Here is a 19,849-nt window from a genome sequence, read left to right as displayed (position 1 = left end):
AAGTCAGAATGCTACAATTCCAGATGCTTTCTGTGCCTCACTGAAGTGGAACTGGAAACCTCAGAAATTAAATTTGGTGTGTATTAAATTAATACACACCAAATAAATTCAGTGTGTAGTTTGTGTAGTCTAAAGAATGTTACAGTAACTGCTGAAGTGAGGCAGCTTGATGTTTCTTGAAGGGTCTTGGAATACTGGATTGTTTTTTGTTAATAAAATATACTTGATAGCATTTCATTCTTGTTTATAAAAATTTTCTTTTCACCTAATTCCTTCAAATGGATCATTAACTTTTGTTTTTGAGGAGTATCAGAAGCAATGGAAGAGGTGTGTAGCTGACTGAGCATTGTGAAATAAGGCCATACGTCTGAGTGCTTGTTACTAATCCTTAGACCACTAAGTCAAGACGCTAATTGTAGAGGAGGAAGGGGCAGTCTGCTTTTTGAAGTACAGAGGCTAGTACCCATCTGAATTTTGTCAAAATTTGTGTTAAGATGCAAAACCACCCCTTGTCTCTTAAGATGTGTGAAATATCTAGACTTCATCCCCAATTATCTAAATGAAAGATCTGACTTTCTAGAATTCTAACAAGCTCAGCAAGGCTTGTTCATTCCACTGGTAAAAACATATCCAATTAAAGGCAAAGCTTTTCTTTGTAAAGTGTTATCTTTTTGTAGTCTTTTTCTGTTAGCTGTTTGTAGCCTTTTTCTAAATTCAGCTTTCCTCTTGTTTTCAACACAGGTTTTTTGAGTCTCTTTTGTTTGTGAAGATGTCCTGTTTTCAGTTCCTTTTTAACTGTGTCTTTCACAGTCTATTTTCATTTACTGTGACGTGGTAAATGAGCATTAGAATCTTTAAATAATTGACACAGTGTGTATCCAGAGGGGAGCTAAAAAACATTTTTGGGTTTTTGGTCAGTTATTGTTGAAAGGAGTTCTTCTAGAACTAGAGCTGGGAAGGTTTTACCTGTATGTAATTGTCATGACACTTGTAAGGTGCTTCACTACGATGGGTTATGTTGATATTAATACATCATTGAATGCTTTCAAAAGAATAGGTTTTAATGGTTTCCCTACCTTTGTCAACAACTTGATGAAGAGTTTGTCCACACCTAAGCCTATTTTTCCATAATGCTGAGGTGCTTCTTCACTTGTGTATCATACTGAAAAGAAAGAAATATATTTTAGGTGTCCTCTTAGTTGAGTTTCATACAGCTTCTGACAGGTTTTGTGGGCAGAGTGTGTCCTTTCTACTCCCGTTTTCTATTTCAGTTCAGTGGGGGGTTTTTTGTGACTGTCAGTGCTCAGAATTGAGATGTTTTAATCTGACTGTGAATCCAATTACTCCGTGCTGCAGCTTTACCCCACAACAAAGCAGCTGTAAGAAAAGAGATAAGCATAAAGTTTGTGCTAAGAAAAATTATTTTCATTCACATTTCCTGTTGATTTTGTTCTAGTGGTGAAGTTGGTGACCTGTAAACCCTAATCTCCTAATTGGGACACATCTCTGTTCCTCAGGGCAGTTCTATCTTCTTCAGATCCTGAGGAGAGTTTTGGCAAAGTGTAGGAGAAAAGAAAGGCTGTGTAAATACCACAGTGCAGACAGAGCAGAAAGGCTGTGAAGAAGTAACAAAAAGCTGAATAGAAGCAGCTCTGCTGTGTCTGGTTGAGGAAGAGCCGAGGCAGTACTGTGGGCTTTATCTTAGTGTATATGTCAGTGATAGCTTTTTTTTTTTTTAGAAAAGCTTCACATCTGCTTTAAAATTGGGTATAATACTTGTCTTAAGAAAAAACTACACTAGGGCAGCAACTTATTGGTAGAGGACTATATTTTTTTTTGTCCTGACAGACTTAATGTGCTCCCTCGTTCACATTCTACAGAAAGGGGGGAATGTTTGTAACTAAGCTATTGATTTTTAAAAAGAGTTAAAATTGTTGGCACTCCCAACTGCTCCTGTTGTGGGTGGGTAGTCAAAGCTTCCAATAATTCTTTGATAGTTTCTCAAATCTTCATCTGATTCTGAATTTCATATAGTGGGAAACAGAATTGCACTGCTGTGAGTGGAAGCCCTTGGGGACGTGGTAGCTGCACATGGCATAGCAATGGTTCTTGGTGTCTTAGACTAAGAATGGACCTCCTTGTGCTTAGGAGAGAGCCTCTTCCTTACAGGGCAGATTATTGCAAAGGGCTTCAAGCTATCTGAATACCATTTCATAAGAACAGTTTCAGTTCTCGCTGTCTTGGGTTTCTACATTTTTAGTTTCTTTCTGGGGTTCAACTTGAAACATAATATAAAATTGGATACAATTAGTTGAAATTTATACATGCAATTTGCAGTGAAACTGTCGCCAGTGAGTTGCAGAGGGTTCAGTTAAGGTAGTTTAACATTTCAAGCAACAGGTCTTGCCATTCTGCTCAGCTCTGAGGCTTGAGCACCTGCTTTTTTTGTCATGGCTATTGCAGCCTGTGCGGAAGAGTGAAAAACATTCACGGTTGTAGTAGAAGGAAAGGGAATGCAATGCTGCTCAGGGGCTGCTGGTGGCCACTAGCTCTTCTTTGAGAACAGGAAGGATTCCTCTCTAAAAATAACCTACATGTCAGAACTTTGACATGCCTTATGTATCTTAACAATTTGCATTTTCATATAAAAACTGTACTCTGCAAACACTGCAGTAAACACTAAAGTTGTAATGGATCATGAGACATGTAATGTAGTGTTGTTCAAAGTAATGTAAAAGCTAATGGCAACTTGGACTAGAATAAAGAAAAAGTTATACTGCAAGTTACATTTTAGTGAACACTAGTAATATGCTAACAGATGAGGCAAGGCTTAAAATATGGGTGTCATTTACATGTGAGAAGTTAAAAGTGGCACCCTGGTTTAAAATAATGCTAAGATGCACTGAATGCTTGTTTTGAAGAGATGTGTCAAGCAGATGTTGGTGGCTTAAGCCATAGTTGAAGATTTGTATAAATTACTTTCACTAACAACATTTTTGTCTGAATTTATATGTTCATAATTACTATTTTTTCCTACTTAATGTTATCAATGTTATTATGACAGCAAAAATATGAAGTGCCAAATTGAGCATGTGACTGGAATTTAAATATTTTAACACTTCTGTGATGATAATGTTATTTTAGCTCTTACCCTGGTGTGTCACAGAAGGTGCTTGTTGCTTCCACAAATGTTGGCCCCACCCTGCATATATGTCCTTGTGCATGTAAGACTATCAAGCACCAATGAACCTCTGCAGAGTTGAAGATGGCGTTATTTTTAAAAAGGATTTATGAGTTACATTTAATTAGAAATAAATGTAAATTCCTGCATTTTCATGTCATTAGTTATTCAACTTAAAGGCAGCTGAAAATGTAAAAGCCTAAAAAAATGGTTTTGACAAAATAAAAATGTCTTTAAAATCTTTAAAAAGACTTGATTTCACATTGCTTTTGGAATGCTTTCATGAGAAGGCCCAGTGTTTCTTGTCTAGTAGCAGTGGGAAAATACTGGAAAAAGCATATGACAGAAGCCTTTAGAAGCTATTAATACAATTATTTTACAGCTAATATTTGTGTGTAATGCAAAAGGAGACGTTCTAATCAACCATATGACAATGTGCTCCTAAAAATATGCCAGATTTATTTTGATTTATTCCTAGTCTAAGAGAATCTGCTTGGCTGTCATGCTACATATAACTTCTCTGCAATTCTTGGAATGGTCAAGCTTGTCATATTTTTGTTTGAGTTGTGTAAGATGCCTGTAGCTTTTGTTTTCCCATTCTCGGATTTTCTAATAATGTGAATGGCATCACCACCTTTTCTGCCTAGGTTATATAATAAAAAGGCAAGGAGAAATCATACTTTAAAAGAACCATTTGGAAAACATAGTAGAATGACATATTATCTTTGTCATCTACCTATGAAAATTACCACCTAAAAGCAATTTAATAGCAAAAGAAAACAGTGATCTTTAAAATAGAAAGCATAGTGGAGGGGAGAGAAAAATACACAACCCAAAAACTGGCAGCAGTAGTGAGAAACTCTAGCAAAAAATCAGTTTGCTTAGTTCATTTTCGCAGCATCCAAATTGTTTAAGCTTCACAAGAAATTCCACTGTACAGGAATAAGAGACTACAAAGGGGCACATGTCTGCTGTGGTGCTGAGTTGTGTGTGCTGCTGGGGGTCTTCTGCAGCAGGCAGTTCAGGTCTGGGTAGCATGGCAGTGGTTCACCTATTTTTCCCTTACAACCTCCCATTCGAAACAAGATTTCACAATTTCCTGTACCTGTTCATGGGATCTGAGAAGAGAGATGTGTGTTTCCTAAATACAAGCTGTCAAAATGAGCAAAATTGACAGCTTTGTAAGACTTTCAGATTTCATACATTCTGGAATTTAAGTACTGAGGAAAAAAAAACCTGTGACATTTAGATAACTGTCTTAAGAAGTTGTCAAGTTCACCAAAGGAGAAATAATTTTTTAGGCTTTTTTTATGGGGGACTGTTGATCTTAAGCTGATTCTTGTAAATCCTGGCTTGATGAAAATTAGCCATTCTGCATAAAAACTCTTATCTGCAGAGACTACACTGTACCTTTTTCAGTCACAGTCATTCTCAAAAACAGATTGATGGTCTCTCACCTGTTTCAAGTTGCATCTTGAAACTGTGATTTCAAATACAGTTGCTTTTTTACCTGCTTTTGGTAGTCATTCTCCAAATACACAGTCTTATGGCTAACAAAAATATTTTGTGACTCATGAGCTATATGACCTTTGAATTGGGTTCTGAGTGGTGCTGAGCTGCTGTCATTTGTTCCAGGAGGCTAATATGTCAGACCAGTACTGGAAGTTAATCTGTATTGTATAATAATTTTAGCTTCCAGAAGTCTTTAGTATTTAAAGTAATAGTCACAGAAAAATTTACCCAAGGAAGGTAGAAGTCTCCTGCTGTTGTTGTACATGTAGTCTATCTTGTTATTACTATCATAAAGCAATTCCCATGAAGATATGGTTATTTTATTCATTTTAATGAAGATTTTGATATTCTTTTTGTTTGAATTAAGTACAGTAATTAACAATGTAATAAAATGCAGACTAAAAAAAAAAGCTACTGTATTTCAATACACTAGCCAAAAAGAAATATTAGCTGTTTTACAGCTTATCCAGGCTTGGCATATGGGAAATATCTGAAGACTGACACTGCAGAAGTGCTTTCTACATGCAGAACTCTTGTCTGTAAGGTTTAGAAATAGAAGGGTATACTTAGAGACTCAAAATTAAAAGCCTAGCATAGATCAGGGAAAATGCATTAGAATGTCAGCATTGCTTTTGTAATAATAAATTTGTCAAGTGGTGGAGAAACCCCACTTGTGCAGAAATATTCATGTATTTTAAGGGCAACGCATCTGCAACTACTGCAGCCCTTGGCAACAAGGAAGGTTTGGTGGTTATGTAAAGGAACAATGCAAAGGCAAGAGTGTGAATGCCTTGTCAAAAGTAAAATAAAAGCTTTAGCTGTCAGACTGAAATTAATCAGGAGACTTGACTGACCTGTTGATGAATGCAGAGCTTTATTAAGTGAAATTGTAGATACATGGCAGTCATAAATTGTTTATAGGATTTTATTTGTAGCTCTGAACCAAGTAAATCTATCTTACGTGATACCCCTCACTTTTTTCAGAGTTGTTCAGCCGCATCAACAGCAGATGTTTGAAGAAGACGACCTTCCAGCAAGTGAAAATGAAGAGCAGCCTGGTCCATCTAAGAGGAAACGCCAGCCAAGTATGTCTGAAACAATGCCCCTGTACACGCTGTGTAAAGAGGATTTAGAGAGTATGGATAAAGAGGTGAGCTTAACTAATTCTGACAAATTTTTAACATGACATAAGTTCTAACTTTCATTAAATAATGCATGTATGTGAACTGACCTTGTATGCCACTACAGTAACTTCAAGTAAAAGCCATGGCAGATAAAAGTACGGCTCAGGCTAAAAAGCAGTTACGTTCTACAAAGCAGTACATAGTTCTACTTTAAAGGTCTACTAACACACCACAGTACTGTGGTGTGTTAGTAGACCTTTAAAGTAGAATTTCATTTAAGAATAGCTTCTTCACATTAAACATGTTACTGAATTTGCTCTGGATAGCTTTGCCATGTGTCCCTTTGGAGTTGTTTTGCTTTACTTTTTTATAGTAAATCTCAAATTAATGTGGACAAAAATCAGTGGTGGGATGGGAGAAGAGGGGTCTGCAGATGTAAAATGCACTGACTATATGGAAGATTGGGGAGACAAATGAAAGCATGGGGCTTTGTTATCTACAGACATGCAATTGCAGTGTTATTAAGTCATAGCTGTAATTGTTTTGCAGATGAAGGGAGATTTCTGTTGCAGAGTGAGCTGCATGTCTTTCATACTAAACAGCATTACTTGAAATTCATTGTGAACCTCTAGGTGTTCACTTAACATTCTATGCACTTTTTTCAAATGAGCCACCGTCTTACATAAGATGAATCTATGTATCTGTTGATACGTAGAAGAAAAATTACAGATCACTGAGCACCATGTTTTCATGAATTTATCCTCTGTGTGACTTTAGTATAAAATCTAGTGACCCTGGAGCTTGAATTCATCTTCAGGCTTGGATAGTTCATTGGGGTGGGGACAGGAGCATATAACTTGCCATGTTCTTGGCAGTAAATTCATTCCAAGGTTCTAGCTATAAAAGGCTTTGAGCTATCTTTTGAGCTAAAATTTAATAAAAGTTTGAGAAGGGAACTGCATATTTCACCAATAAAAGAGACTTTATGTATACAGTACAGGGTAAATTCAAGATGCACTTTCAGAAGAATTTTAAGCTGGTATTCTGGGAAAATGTCCCATAACTTTCAACTGCTTTGATGATCTCCTTTGAATTTCTGGTAACTTCAGGCTTCTAACTTTACCTGGTAAACTTTACTTTGGAATTGACAAGTTTTGATTTCTGTTGCTTTTTGTTCTGAAGTATTTTGCCCATTTTATCTCAGACTTTCCCAGAAACAGTATTTCTCCTTGTCATGATACCAGTCCCTGAATCCATCTGTGCCTTCCATCTGTATTGTCAGTAATACTTAAAGACAATTAAGATTGTGGGTCACCTTTATGATTTTATGTACTAACATTTTTTTTCTAATTATGTGGCTTTTGAAAAACATAAATGAATTACTGATGCAGTGTGTGCACTGAGTCAAAGGGAAGTGTGCATGTTTTTCAGACTCACTGCATAAAGTATTTATTGTTCTGTTTTTAAAGATACTATTTAGGAACCTTGTAAAAAGTCTGAATCTTTTGGCACCGTTGGTTTTGTGATTGATTGCTCTCTGCTGCTACATTTATGACTAAAGAAATTAAAGTTTTTCTACTTCTCCTGCAACTATAAACATCTTAAATTACAATGATTTGTTCTTAAATTATGCTTTTGCTTAAGCAGCATATTGTGCTTGGAAATTAGACCACATGAACTTCAAAAAAAATGAAGCCCAAATTCCAGTGACTCTTTTTTTTTCATAGTTGGATTAGCTTTGGTTCCAGGAGCATGATTTGAGGTAAAAGATGCTGCCAAAAGTTTTCCCTTGCACCAAGTCTCTGTTCCTTGGGCGGCTGAACCAGTGGGGGGCTGGGTATGTTTGGGGTTTGTTTGGTGCAGAGGCACGGTGGGATTTTTCTGGTATTTTAGCTTCCCAGTATGATTTTGTCAAGGATTAAATATTAGCACTGAGACATGGAGGAAGGGTGCATGCAGAACATGTATCAGGGAGGTTTAACTGTACATGGTAGTGCCAGCAGATCATTGTCTCCTGGAAGCTGACTATAAAAGGCAAGGAAAACTTGGGGCTCCTAGCATCACCTTAGTAAAGGTGTTGTGTTCACATAGAAGAAATGTAACACAAGTAATTAAGCAGGATTTTCTGGCATTGTGTAGGAGTGCACTTAGGAAACAGGTGACGTGTGGTAACAAAGTCTATAAAATACAAAAGTTTAGGGGAGTATACACAGTGTAGTCTGCTGTCAGGAGCATTATCAAATAAAGTGAAAATAAGCTCAATAAGCCTTGCTAGTGGGGACCTAGTTCACTTTGGTCACACTGTGACTTCTTTAACTTCCAGAGAAAGGTGTTTGCCTCCACCTCATTCTTTATCAAAACGTTAAAAGGTAAGAACCTTTCTGGAATCAGATTGTCACTAAGAGATGTGAAATTTCTGCTTTTGCCACAGAAATGCTTTTGCTTCATTTATATGCATTCAAGTGGCTATGGCAGCCACAAGAACTGCAGCTGACTGCAGACTACCTGGGCAGACTGAGGGAGTCTGTTCCAGTCACAGCAGTGATTTCTTGCTCCACTTCTGGGGTGCTCATGCTGAGGCTGTTTGGGTTAGGAGTATGTGGTCCAAGGAGGGGGAAAGCAAGTTCCAGTGGGACTTTGCTGCAGTGGAAGCCACTCCAGGCTCAACTGCTGTGTCTCTGCCCTTAGCCACTGTTGGTAATCATGGGACCCTATGGCAAGCCATCTCAGGGAGCTGGTTGGGACAAAAAAGACCATTTCCAGATTAATCTTCATCATTTCCAGCTTCCAGAAATAACCCGCTGTTGCTGCTGCATGAGTGCTAGTGCCAGGAGCAGGCAGAGGATGGGAAGAGCTGGGAATAAGAGTGAAGGCAGAGCTGCATTTAGAGCTTTAAAACTGCATCCTCAGTATTTTTACTGAATTCCCTCATAAATTCAGATAAGATCAAAAGGAGTCTTTTAGCTTTAGGGACTGGGATTTTTTAAAAATAAATCGGAAATGCAGGCATTCATATATACTGTTTCTGTGGGTATAACTAGCAATAAATAATTCCTTTGCAGTTAACATGTAAAGAAAATCTTGCTTTTTCTTTGCAAAAATCTGTGAAAGACCACACAGCCCCAGGTAGTTTGTATGTGGGAGAGTTGTGTTGGAAATATCAAAATGGAAGCTGATAAAGAGAATTAAATTATGATATATTCCCAAATTAAATCCCTTTCCTTCCTTAACCTATTTGAAGGTGTGTTTGTCGCTTTTCCTAGTAAAAAAGCTTCTGCTGTTCAATTGGGAAGAACTGCTGTGCATAAGCATCTCTTAACATTTGATCTTATGTAGATTTTCTTATCTTCTCTTATTTTTTCAGTTGTAATTATGCTATGCATACCAAGTAAATCAGAGGAGATGAATAGCATTTCAGCTATTGGGTTGTAGTTTAAGGTCACTTAGCCTTTTGTATCTTTTTCAGTGCCAGAGATCTGGGAGATTGGCTCCAATGGTAGCTTCCTTTCCCTCTGACATGAAGGACTGTTAGAATTTTAGAAAAATGGAAGTACGTGAGTGTTCAGTGTAATAGAATTGCCATTGAAAGGGCAATTGCCAAATCAGAGTAAGTGCATATGGAATGTATCCCTACTTGGGAAATGTGCAGTGTCCTGGTGTTGCTGCCTGACAGTCGAGAGAGTCGAGAGAATGTTTTCCCTTTTTTCTGTACTAGCCTGACAGAGGTGCTTTCCAACAGATTGCTGCTGTTTGTCTCCGTTATGGGACGGTAACAGCAGCAGAATTAAATGCTGCCAGTCAAATTAGCTTGTTTGTAGTCACTTTTACAAGATTGGATAACTTTTTACTTCTAAATAACTGGCTACCTCCTACATAACCTGCAAAAGGTCATTCCATAAAAATGCTGTTTATATAGAATTGTATCTGGTATGCTGTAATCTTCACCAAAGAAAAATCTTTAAAGAAATGGTTGGGAAGGGTGCAAGTTTGACAAGAAAGTCTCACAGATATATATGCTTGGCAGAAAGATTTTTGAATGTAGAGTCTGATGAAGGAATAGAGATGGAAGCAAGTTTTGATATAGAAGGTTGCTGAGCCAGTTTTACTGGATAACCAAGGAAAGAAAGGGTGTGTTAGTTAGAAGGGGTTTTTATTACTTAGAGCAAAGGATAAACCCACCTCAAACAAGAAGATGTTTTTACCAAGCAGAAAGATAGTACAGGCAAATAAGTCAGCAAATGTTACAAGTAGAAAAAACGTCTCAGAATTTTCCACTGCAAGAAAACTGCATAACAACTTCTAGCTTAAACTGTAATGTACTGACTTTTAGTAATTGGAGAATAGTGACATGAATATGGTAATTATAGTAGTTATGACAGGCTATAGATAAAAGTTAAGGTATAGGTTGGTTCTACTCTGGTATTAAGGTGCTCAGCAAAGAAAAGTATATAATGCATTGTAACCAAAAGGTTACAAAACCAAAGGGTCTCCAGGCCTGCCTGCAGCTGGAGCTGACAGCTGTAGGCACAGGCTCTGTCACCCACGACCCTGGACTGCTGTAACGTCTTGGATAGAATAAACTGCATTTTGAAGAGCACCTGGAGTCCCGCATCTCTCCTTTAGGCTCTTACAATTTCCAATCAATTAAATGCAGTCAATAATTAACTGGAAGCCTCTTGTTCCTAATAGCTGTTCCAGGATGACTTTTGTTTTGTCAGGATCAATTCTGTCACTTGACAGGGAAGTTATCTACCTTTGCTTTCAGTGTTCTGTAGCAGAAACCTGTTCTATAGGGAGAAGAAACTAGGCTGTCTTCAGCTCTTCTTTTTCCCCATTTCACCAGGAATGGACTTGCTCACCTGCAGGAGCCTTTGTTACTTGCTTGGGGTAGGATTGTGTGGCATTATCATCTTTTGCCAGGGATAGGTGGAAGCTCCTGACCTCCCAGTCACTACAACATTGTGTGGATCTGCTGTAGTTTACTGAGAAAAAAACTAAAAGTGGAATCCAGGCTTCAAGTGACTCTTCATTTGTTTCCAGAGATAAGATCTATTAGCTAAAGCAAGAAGGGAATGACATACAAACCACATGAAGACGTACACGTCTTTCCTTTCATAACTGATGATCTCTGTACAGGATGCCAAGTAGCCCTCCTTCCCAGAGGTTACTCATGGATCACCTTGTGAGCCTATTTCTTCAGAACTGATTGCTAGTTCCTTTTTATTAGGGATCATTTTCTTCTAAATTTGTATTCCAGAATTGTTTGGAGAGAACCTTAATGACTGGGATGGCATCATGCAGTTACTTTGTGAAGTCGATCTAATCCTAACAGTGTTGTGTCCTATGTGTTATAAATAAGCTGTTTCTTTTTACATACTGTTGCTTCCTGATGGGCGTTAACTCTGCTTTTCTGTAAAATGTGTTCTTTCTTCATGAGTATTTGTTGCAGACACAAAAGGTGATTTTTAGCCTCGTGCATCATGCTAGCTTCTTTTAAAACTTGAGTCAGCTTTATACAGTCTTAAAGATTTTCCCTTTTTTAATAAATATCCCCTTCATAATTATCATAATTATGTTGACATTCTTGTCTGTGATAAATGACTTGACCCTGAAATAAGTAAACAAGGTCAAGAGTTTTCATTCCTCTCTTCCTTTTGGCTACAAATTATTCTCATCTGTTCCTTCTAGAGCAATGGCTGTCAGTTCCCTTATGTTATTTTTCAGGTTCTTTCTAATTCACTAGTCCATGTAAATCGTAGAAATGCATAGCAAGAATCTTAAGATGCTTCATTTGTAAAATGTCAGTGATAACGAAAAAAGAAATTACCCTGAGCTGAGCTGAAGATCCTGCTCTCAGTTGCTCATATCTCAGCTGCTGCTACAACCATGGTAAGAGTAGAAGGCAGACAGCCACAGGTCTTCATATTGTCAGTACTTCCAGGACCAGTCCTTGACAGATGCCAGTAGGGGTTTCACCAGTGGGAAGGAAGTTGAAAAGGGATTTCCAGTAAGGCGGAAAGATTTCTGTTTGTTTTGCAGTACCTTCCCATCCAGGATGGCCCAGGATTACTAAGGTCCTGGAACAGCTATGCACACATCGTTTCCTAGCTGTACAGTGCTTCGACTTTTGTTTGTTGCTGTGATTTGGTCATGGTGTTTGAGAGTAGCATCTGTGTCTTGTCAAGTGTCATCATCTCTGCCATCTAAGGTTAAATATTTTCCTGGTTTAAATTCCTCTCAGTTTGGGACTTGGGACAGGGGAAGAGAGGGAGCGAATCTGATACCAGTCCGACCTCTAGCTTTCCCATCTCTCACTTCAGTTAGTGAAGCTGCAGAGATTCCTCCCATCTGGTTGGGACATGTGGTCAGCAGCTGCAAAGTGACCACATTGCAAAGGTATGTTCTGTGCACGAGTGCATTTAAGTGTAAAGATTTTTCTTGAGTGGGAATTGCCTAATGAACTACTTTTGCATTAACATGGTTCTGTTGATTTGGGATGTATTCTGTACATTCTTTTCCTTTAACTGAGCTGTAATTTATAGGTCATATACAAAGACTGAAATTGCACCATTCTGCTCTTACATAAGGCTACTTATGCTCTTATATTTTGTCACTCTGCATTCTGCTTTTATCTAAGCAAGCTTTATCCCTTAATTTCTGTTTTTTATTTCACGTTAGTGACTGTACCATGCAGTGAATTAGGAGGGAGTGTTTTTCTCCTTCAAAGTGTTGAAAACTGTTATCTCAGTAAGTGGTTAGCCTCTTGGTTAGTTAAAAAGTACTAATTTGATGTGGAGGATGTGGTCTCTAGAGCAAATAATAGCTGCCTAGGCTCCCTTGGACAATTACCTTCCACATTAATGGTTCTTTGAATTTCCACAACTGTGTTTGTCATACAGATTTTCTTTTTTGACACCTTAGCATGTACTATGTCATAAATTGTACAGATGCTAAATTTGGTTAGCTTCTTGTAAATTGTACCTTTTTTTGAAGGAAAAAGAATAAGTCTGTGTGTACTCTTGATGTTGTTAGTGATTGTCATCCAAGTCCCTTGGCCCTTGGTAGTGATGAGGTCTTGCTTTGCAGTTGTCAGACAGCTTTCACTCTAACTGGACTTGTAAAAACAATTAAAAACTATTAGTGAAAGTAAATGTGCTGCTCTTCATCAAGACGGTAAGAGACTGTTGTGAAAAGGATTTGCTAACTTCTGATGTAAGTAGACTTGAGGAGACTCAGATTGGCTGGTCTCAGTCCCTTGGTGCTTCCTTGTGTCGTTTCCTATTGTCACCTTCCTTCACATGCTGACTCTCTCGTCCCCACTGGCCGCCATGCTCTCACCAGATTTTTGTTTTCTGTGTGGAGTGCTTATTACCGAATGGCTTAACCCAGCAAGATTACATGTGCTGCTTGCTTTCTTTTACTGGGAGATGAATTTTCTGGAGGGAAATGGTGAGGGTGCAATGCTAGGAATCAGGTTGCTGGTTTGTCTTCATGAACAAGTGATGGCTGGCTGATGCACCAAGAAATATGATGTGTTTTTTTAAAGAACATACCTTAAAGCAGGTGTATAAGAAGGAAAATATATTTATTGCTACTCCCCCGTTTTATAATTTTGACATTCACTGTTTTCTAATATAGTTAAATAATACAGAAGTAATTGAGCATTAATGTTAAAGCAATTATTTCACCCATATCTCATCTGATTAGTAGAGAAAACTGAGTAAAGTTTTCCAATACTATTTTTAATAGTTTGACAGTGAGAATCAGCAGGACAGAACTAAGATACTGGTACAGTGCATTGGAGAGAAAGATGATGAGCACTTAAAAGAAGCTGGCCATCAGTAGTTTGTTTCTGCCTTTCTTTTACTTTGGAGAATTAATTTTCTACCAGAAAATGGAAACTGCTCTGAAAAGCATCTATGCTTTCTTCTTTTGTTTTCAGAAGATGAGTTTCAGAAGATACCAATTTTCTAAAAACAAATTTCTATTGGTCATGCTTAAATTGTAAATCATCCTGACCAGAAACATTGACATTCTAATTCTTATTCACCTAACAGAAAGAGCACTAAAATATATGTAGTGTAGATAAAGCTAGTGAGATTCAAATGGATTATCAAAATGTGAAACATATGTTTGACTATTTTTTCGGCCTGATATTTCTCTACAGACCATTAGTTTATGCATTAATTGCATGGAGCTGATTGGCTGCTAGTTTTAAGAGGGCATCATGGTTCAAGCTTGCTTAGCACTTTTTAGAAGTGTTTGGAAAGAGGCTTTTTTATTTAATACCGTGTTTTACAAGGAGACAACTCATTACCAAAATAGGAAAAGGATTTTTATCAAAGTTGATATTATCTCAAGTAGGCAATCAATTGTGGATCACATCTGTTTTTCTGCACAGGTTGCTTAGAAAATACTATTTAAACACTGGTTTTTTAATGTACTTGGATGTCTTATTTTCATTTCAGAGATTTTTTTTATTTTGTGTGTCATGACACACAAAATGTAACCTTTTGGCATTCAGATGACACACGGTATAAATATCTGCATTTTGTAGATAAAAATGAAGACTACATATATATGTATGAATTAGTTTAATGGCAGTCATGACAAGTTGTTAATTAAAATATGATGTAAGACTTTTGAGCAAAGTGAACATGATCAGTCAAGTTCTTGGCTGGTCAGGCTGTTATGGGGAAAATAAAACGTATCACAGAGTAAGCTGAGTGGGAAAGGACCCACAAGGATCATCAAGCCCAGCTCCTGGCCCTGCACAACACCATCCCCAAGTGTCACACCGTGTACTCAAGAGTGTTGTCCAAACACTCCTTGAACTCTATCAAGCTTGGTGCTGTGACCACTTCCCTGGAGAGACTGTTCCAGTGCCCAGCCTCCCTTTGGGGTGAAGAACCCTTTTCTGATATCCAGCACAAACCTCCCCTGACATGACTTCAGGCCATTCCCTCTTTTTTATTGAGACTTCACTTTTATTATGCCTACTTTATTCATAAGCTAAGTACAAATATTTGTGCTATAATAGATATTAGTAATGGGCTGCACCAAGTGGACATCAACTAAAGAAGTAGCCATGCTTGCTTCAGCACTAGCTTCTTCTTGAGGAATCTGATAAAACTCAAAGTAATCAGATTGATGGATTGTCAATAGAAAAACAGGGAAATCCAGGCAAAACTTAGTTAGCCCAAGATTGGTCTGATTTACTTGCCAGCAAAGGTGCTTCTGCCATCTTACATAGTCTTCATACTTTCCTGATTCAATCAACAGTTGATTCAGATCCTCTGCCATTCTCCCAAAGATGTTCACAACATTGTTTCATTGTAAGCTTGGGTTTTTAGGAGAGATTCTTCTTTTTCCATGTTGCTATCATTCTGTTAAGCATAAAGTAAAATTTATTAGGCAAATAAGGTTAAATCCTGAGCTCTATGATACTGCAGATATTAATGACTTCTGGCTTTTAAACTATGCCTGTTTTTATAGCAGATGTGCTATTCTAATGTTACTCCATATGAAATGGAAAGTAGTTCTATAAAGCTTCCACCTCTAGAATGTATATACAAGGTGTTGGTTTATTCTATGGGGAAGAAGGCTTTTCCATACATTCTGTGAAGATTTTTCAGCCGACTCTGGTAGCACTACCTGTAGCCTGGCCTTAGTGAGGAGAAGCTGAAAGCCTTTTTCAGCTGTTTGTTTATGCAACATAATGGGGAAAAACCTCTTTAAATAGAGTTCAATAACCTTCTTTTAGCATCTACATCTACCTCCGTATGCTAAATGAAATGCAGCTAGGTTGTCAACACTAATTGGCCACAGTTAAAAATGAGATGTGTGAGCCGTGTTAAACAATTTGCAAGCTGATCCCTCACATAATTCTGAGCAGCTGCATAGAGGGCCTGATTGAGCCTCATCACGAGTCTAACATGTTTTTACATTTAAATTTGAGCTGTTACTCTCCATGAGAGATATTTAAAGGTGTCTGCTCAAGTCCCAGTCTAAGTCTGAACTGTTTTTTTCATAGCTTTTTTTTTGTTTTGTTTTGTCAAGACCTTCTGATACATGTATTTCAACATAAAAAGAAATATAGATATGCAGTATGGCATAATGCATGTTAAATGCTGTGAAGGATCTTTGCAAACATTTGCATAATGCTGGTCTGCTAGCAAACTTAATTTGTGGTTGAAATTCTGGGGTGATAGAAATGCAAGTCCATTTTGGTAGCACAAAGGCAGGATTATTTCTACATACAGCATTGAAGGACAATTCAGTTTGTACCATTACTTTTTGATCAGCTGATCTTGATCAGTTATCATAAGGTGACTTACTGTTAAATTTAATTTATGCATAATTGCATTTTCTTCCTCAGAGACATTTTCAAGGGAAAACATCTCTGCTTTGGTAGGTTTTTTTTCTTTTAGGTGCCAGCTTCAGGCACAATGAATACAGTTACTCTGCATGAGTCTCTTCAGCTGCTGGCCTTATCTTTCACTGTATTATGGATTGCTTTTCTTTTTCCTTAACTTACTCCATGCCTTATTCTTGCTATTGAGTAGGTTTGTTATGCAGGAAGCTTCCACATACACAATGCTCATATTCCAGCACTACTTCACTTAAAAGCTACATGCTTTGTCTGTACAGAGTCTAATTGCCCAGTTCAGTAGAAACTGGTTCAAAACTGCTGTCTTCACTATCATCCTTAAATTTCTCATAAAACCATGGTTTTCCCCAATGCTTATTATTTGAGGTGGTTTTGTTAGCTTGAGCACATTGATAACTATCTCTTGGTTCTTGTAATAACAAAAGCAAGCTAATCAGGCTTATTGAAGAGGGAAGTTCACTGACAAATAATGCTTCATGAGGCCAGCTGCCAATGCTAAGTTAAAATTAGCAAGTCAAGGCAGATCCAAGCTGGCTTACCCATCTTAGGGGTGGGTTTGTTCATAGTATGTGTGAATAAATCTATACTGAATACAGCATATCAATGTTTTTATAGCAGTGATTTTGAGCTGGTAAGCCCTAATGTATCCCAATTGCTCTACAAATCAATAGTTTGAGTTCCTTTGTAGCTGTGATGACTGCAGAAAGCTTCTGCATGCAGGTAAATGTAAGCAGTTTTTTGTCTGTCTTTTGTTCTCACCATAATGTTTTCAATTTCACTTGGACTGTGACTTCTGAACAGCTTTATATCCTGCTGAAAAAGAAGTAAAGGAGTTCAACCTCTGAAAACAAAAAAACCCCTTATTTTTCTCTAAAGTATATATGTAGTGATGAATATTCAGTCTCTCTAAGCAAAAGGTATGCTTTCAGTTAATCTTGGGATGGTGAAACCCAGCCCTGTGCTGAGAGAGAATATTGTTAAAATATGTGATAACAAGGGTTCATTGAGAGTAAGCTTTGAAAGTTGAGATGCAAAAAATGGGAGGGTGGTGTGCACATTTTATCAGCAATTCTTTTTATGCTTTTATGTATCTTCTTTTTAGGATGAGGATTGCTTGGGTTCTTATATCTTCTGAAGTAAAGACCATATTTATGGCTGTTGTTCTTCAACATTTTCTGATCATGACTGTGCAGAAAGAGTGCATTTCTGGTTGCAGCATTTCAGAAGTTTAGCATCTGCCTCTGAGCCGGAGCACATTAGCGTATCTAAGGTAGTTTAAATAATCTGTAATTCAGGTTGAAGTGTTTGGAAATGAGTTCAAGTCAAGTTTCCTCCCACTCTGTTTTCTCAATGTAATGGGTTAACCAAATGGGTTAAGCCCTAAATGCTTCTCAGCAGTTTTCAAGGACAATGTGCTGAGTGTATTTGCAGGTTGGCTGTGCTGTTAACTAATGCCTTTGAGGATGACTTGAAAGAGAATATGTAGATTAGTGTCCTAGTACTTCTGTCATAAAAGCTGAGATTTTCTGTTTAGAAATTCAGGCTGCAAAAACCTGGATCACATCTCATATTAGGAAAAAAATACCATTTTAAATTCCATCCACCAGTTCAGCAGGTATTTCCAGATAAAATAGTGAGTATATGTTGAGATCTGTCCCATTTTCTTTCTAAAACCATTTGTGCAGTGATCAAGTTGCATTAATGGAGGAAGCCTGTCCATACCTGTTCAGAGCTGCCTCTGCATCAGAACAAAACTTATCAGCTGAGCCAGAGTGCAAGTGAGTATTAGCAGTAGATGATACTTCATCCTGGCTAGGTGCCCAGGAAACCCATTGCTTACTAGGTTTGGGCCATCAGTATGCTGTCCTCTACAAAATGCTCATGGAGGGAATCACTGCAGTAGATGTGTTTAGCATCCATAGATTCTTTTGTGTTTTTAAGTGAAACTACATGAGAGCAGTTACTGTCAAGAGGTCAAGGGATGGTATTTTGGTGTTCAAAAAATAGTTGTAAAATGAAGTTTATACAAAAAAGGCTTGCTCTGAGGGACTGATTAGAAGCAGTACAAGCGGACTAAGTATTTTTGTGCTAAATTATTTTTGCGCTAAATTATTTTTGCTCAAATTTCTATGTCTTTATATAACGTAAATAATATAAAACCAGGTTAGGAGCTCAGAAATTGTGTAATTCCTTGATAGTAACATACTGCTATCATGTTGCCCTCAGCATTTCATTAGCAGCTTCCTACTGATGTTTCCCCTTGGCAGTGAAGTGTCAGAAAAGATCACTCAGAGTCTAGGCTCTGTGCCCTCTTAAATTGCCATGTGTCATTTTTAATAGAATGTTAGGATTTCTAACCTAATATGTCAGTGGTATTTTGTGACTGTATTTAAACAACCTGTGCAAGTGTTCTTTCATTAGCAAATTAGATTAATTTATTTTTAAAGAAATCTAGATTGTGCATGTCTCTTGCTAAGTCTCTAGGAGTAAGAAGAAAGTTATGATAACTTCTGGCAAAACTGTGCTTTGGTTAATAGCCAGACTGACAGTTGTTAGAGTCTTGCAAAATTATAAGACAAAGCTGTTCTTTGCTGTGTGTCAGCAAAGCATGCTTTCTACTTTAAAGAAAAGGCAGCTTTGAGAACAAAGTGTGCTGCTGTCTTGGTTTAAAACAGGTGAGCAGTACAGCCATAGGCTGCTACAGCTTTTTAACCTGTTGCTATAAAGTTTTGCAAGATAAGAGCTGTAGGGATGCATGCATGCAGCGAGCTGAAATCCCTGATATGTCCACCTGTGTTCAACAAAAAGGAACAGGTATGGATACTTCTAGTCTTTATCTGACCTTTTTTGTTGGTTGGAAAATACTACAGTGATCTTAGTCTTCGTTCATATTGCAGACTTGATAGTTTCTGTGAATTAAAGTTACACCAAAGATGCATTTTTATAAGAATTTTCTCCTTGTTCCTTTCTCTTCCCTCCAGGAGTTTCTGTACATTAGTATTCTGTTTGTATAGTATCAACAGAATCTCTAGGTATTCCAGTCTCTGGATATTTAGATAGTGCTTATTTCTACAAAAAGACTCAAACAGAATTTGAGTGCAACAGACTATCACCTGGGGACTCACTCACTGCCTCATTTCTTTAAGGTGAAGGTTTGCCTAAAGTGAAATCAGGACACTTAGTAATATGTGGCCCTTGAACTTGAGCATGCAGGTTGAGTTTCTGTTCTGTTGCAGGAATTTTTGTTTTGTTTTTTAAGACTTTAAGGTAGAGGTAAACTTGAAAGATGGCCCAGTGACACATTTTACTCTTCTGGAGACAATTTGCTAGTAGTACCAATAGTCTGTAGCAGTAGTGCATGGTTCAGTTCATCAGATTATGAAATTCTGTATTGGTCACTAAAAAGCATATGATAATACTTTAATATAACTTCTCCAGGCCATTGGTCTGTTGCAGTCTTCTGATGTTCAGGTTGTGGCTACACAATTGAAGAGATCCATCTCCAAAGTCTCTTTGCAGCTGCTTTTTTCCTCCTGTGATGTACTGTTACTGCTTGTGTGTTAGTGTAGACATGAAATTAACTGGGACAGGGAAGTGGTGTAGCTAAGCAGTAACCCAGCTTTAAAATGCAGCTGTAGGTCA

The 19,849-nt window shown here is 37.7% G+C and overlaps 1 protein-coding gene across 1 annotated transcript in view; it reads left to right on the top strand.

Moving 5' to 3' along the window:
• Window positions 1-19,849, top strand: part of CTDP1 (CTD phosphatase subunit 1) — a 96,452-nt gene that overhangs the window by 39,006 nt on the left and 37,597 nt on the right. The window contains exon 11 of the mRNA XM_074542418.1: window positions 5,678-5,843. Coding sequence (XP_074398519.1) covers window positions 5,678-5,843 — 166 coding nt within the window. The remainder of the gene's footprint in view (window positions 1-5,677; window positions 5,844-19,849) is intronic.

The sequence above is a fragment of the Zonotrichia albicollis genome, chromosome 1, assembly GCF_047830755.1.
Source record: "Zonotrichia albicollis isolate bZonAlb1 chromosome 1, bZonAlb1.hap1, whole genome shotgun sequence".
Classification (NCBI taxonomy): Eukaryota; Metazoa; Chordata; class Aves; order Passeriformes; family Passerellidae; genus Zonotrichia; species Zonotrichia albicollis.
The sequence above is the reverse complement of the archived record's forward strand: the minus strand, read 5'-3'. Positions and strand labels throughout refer to the sequence as shown.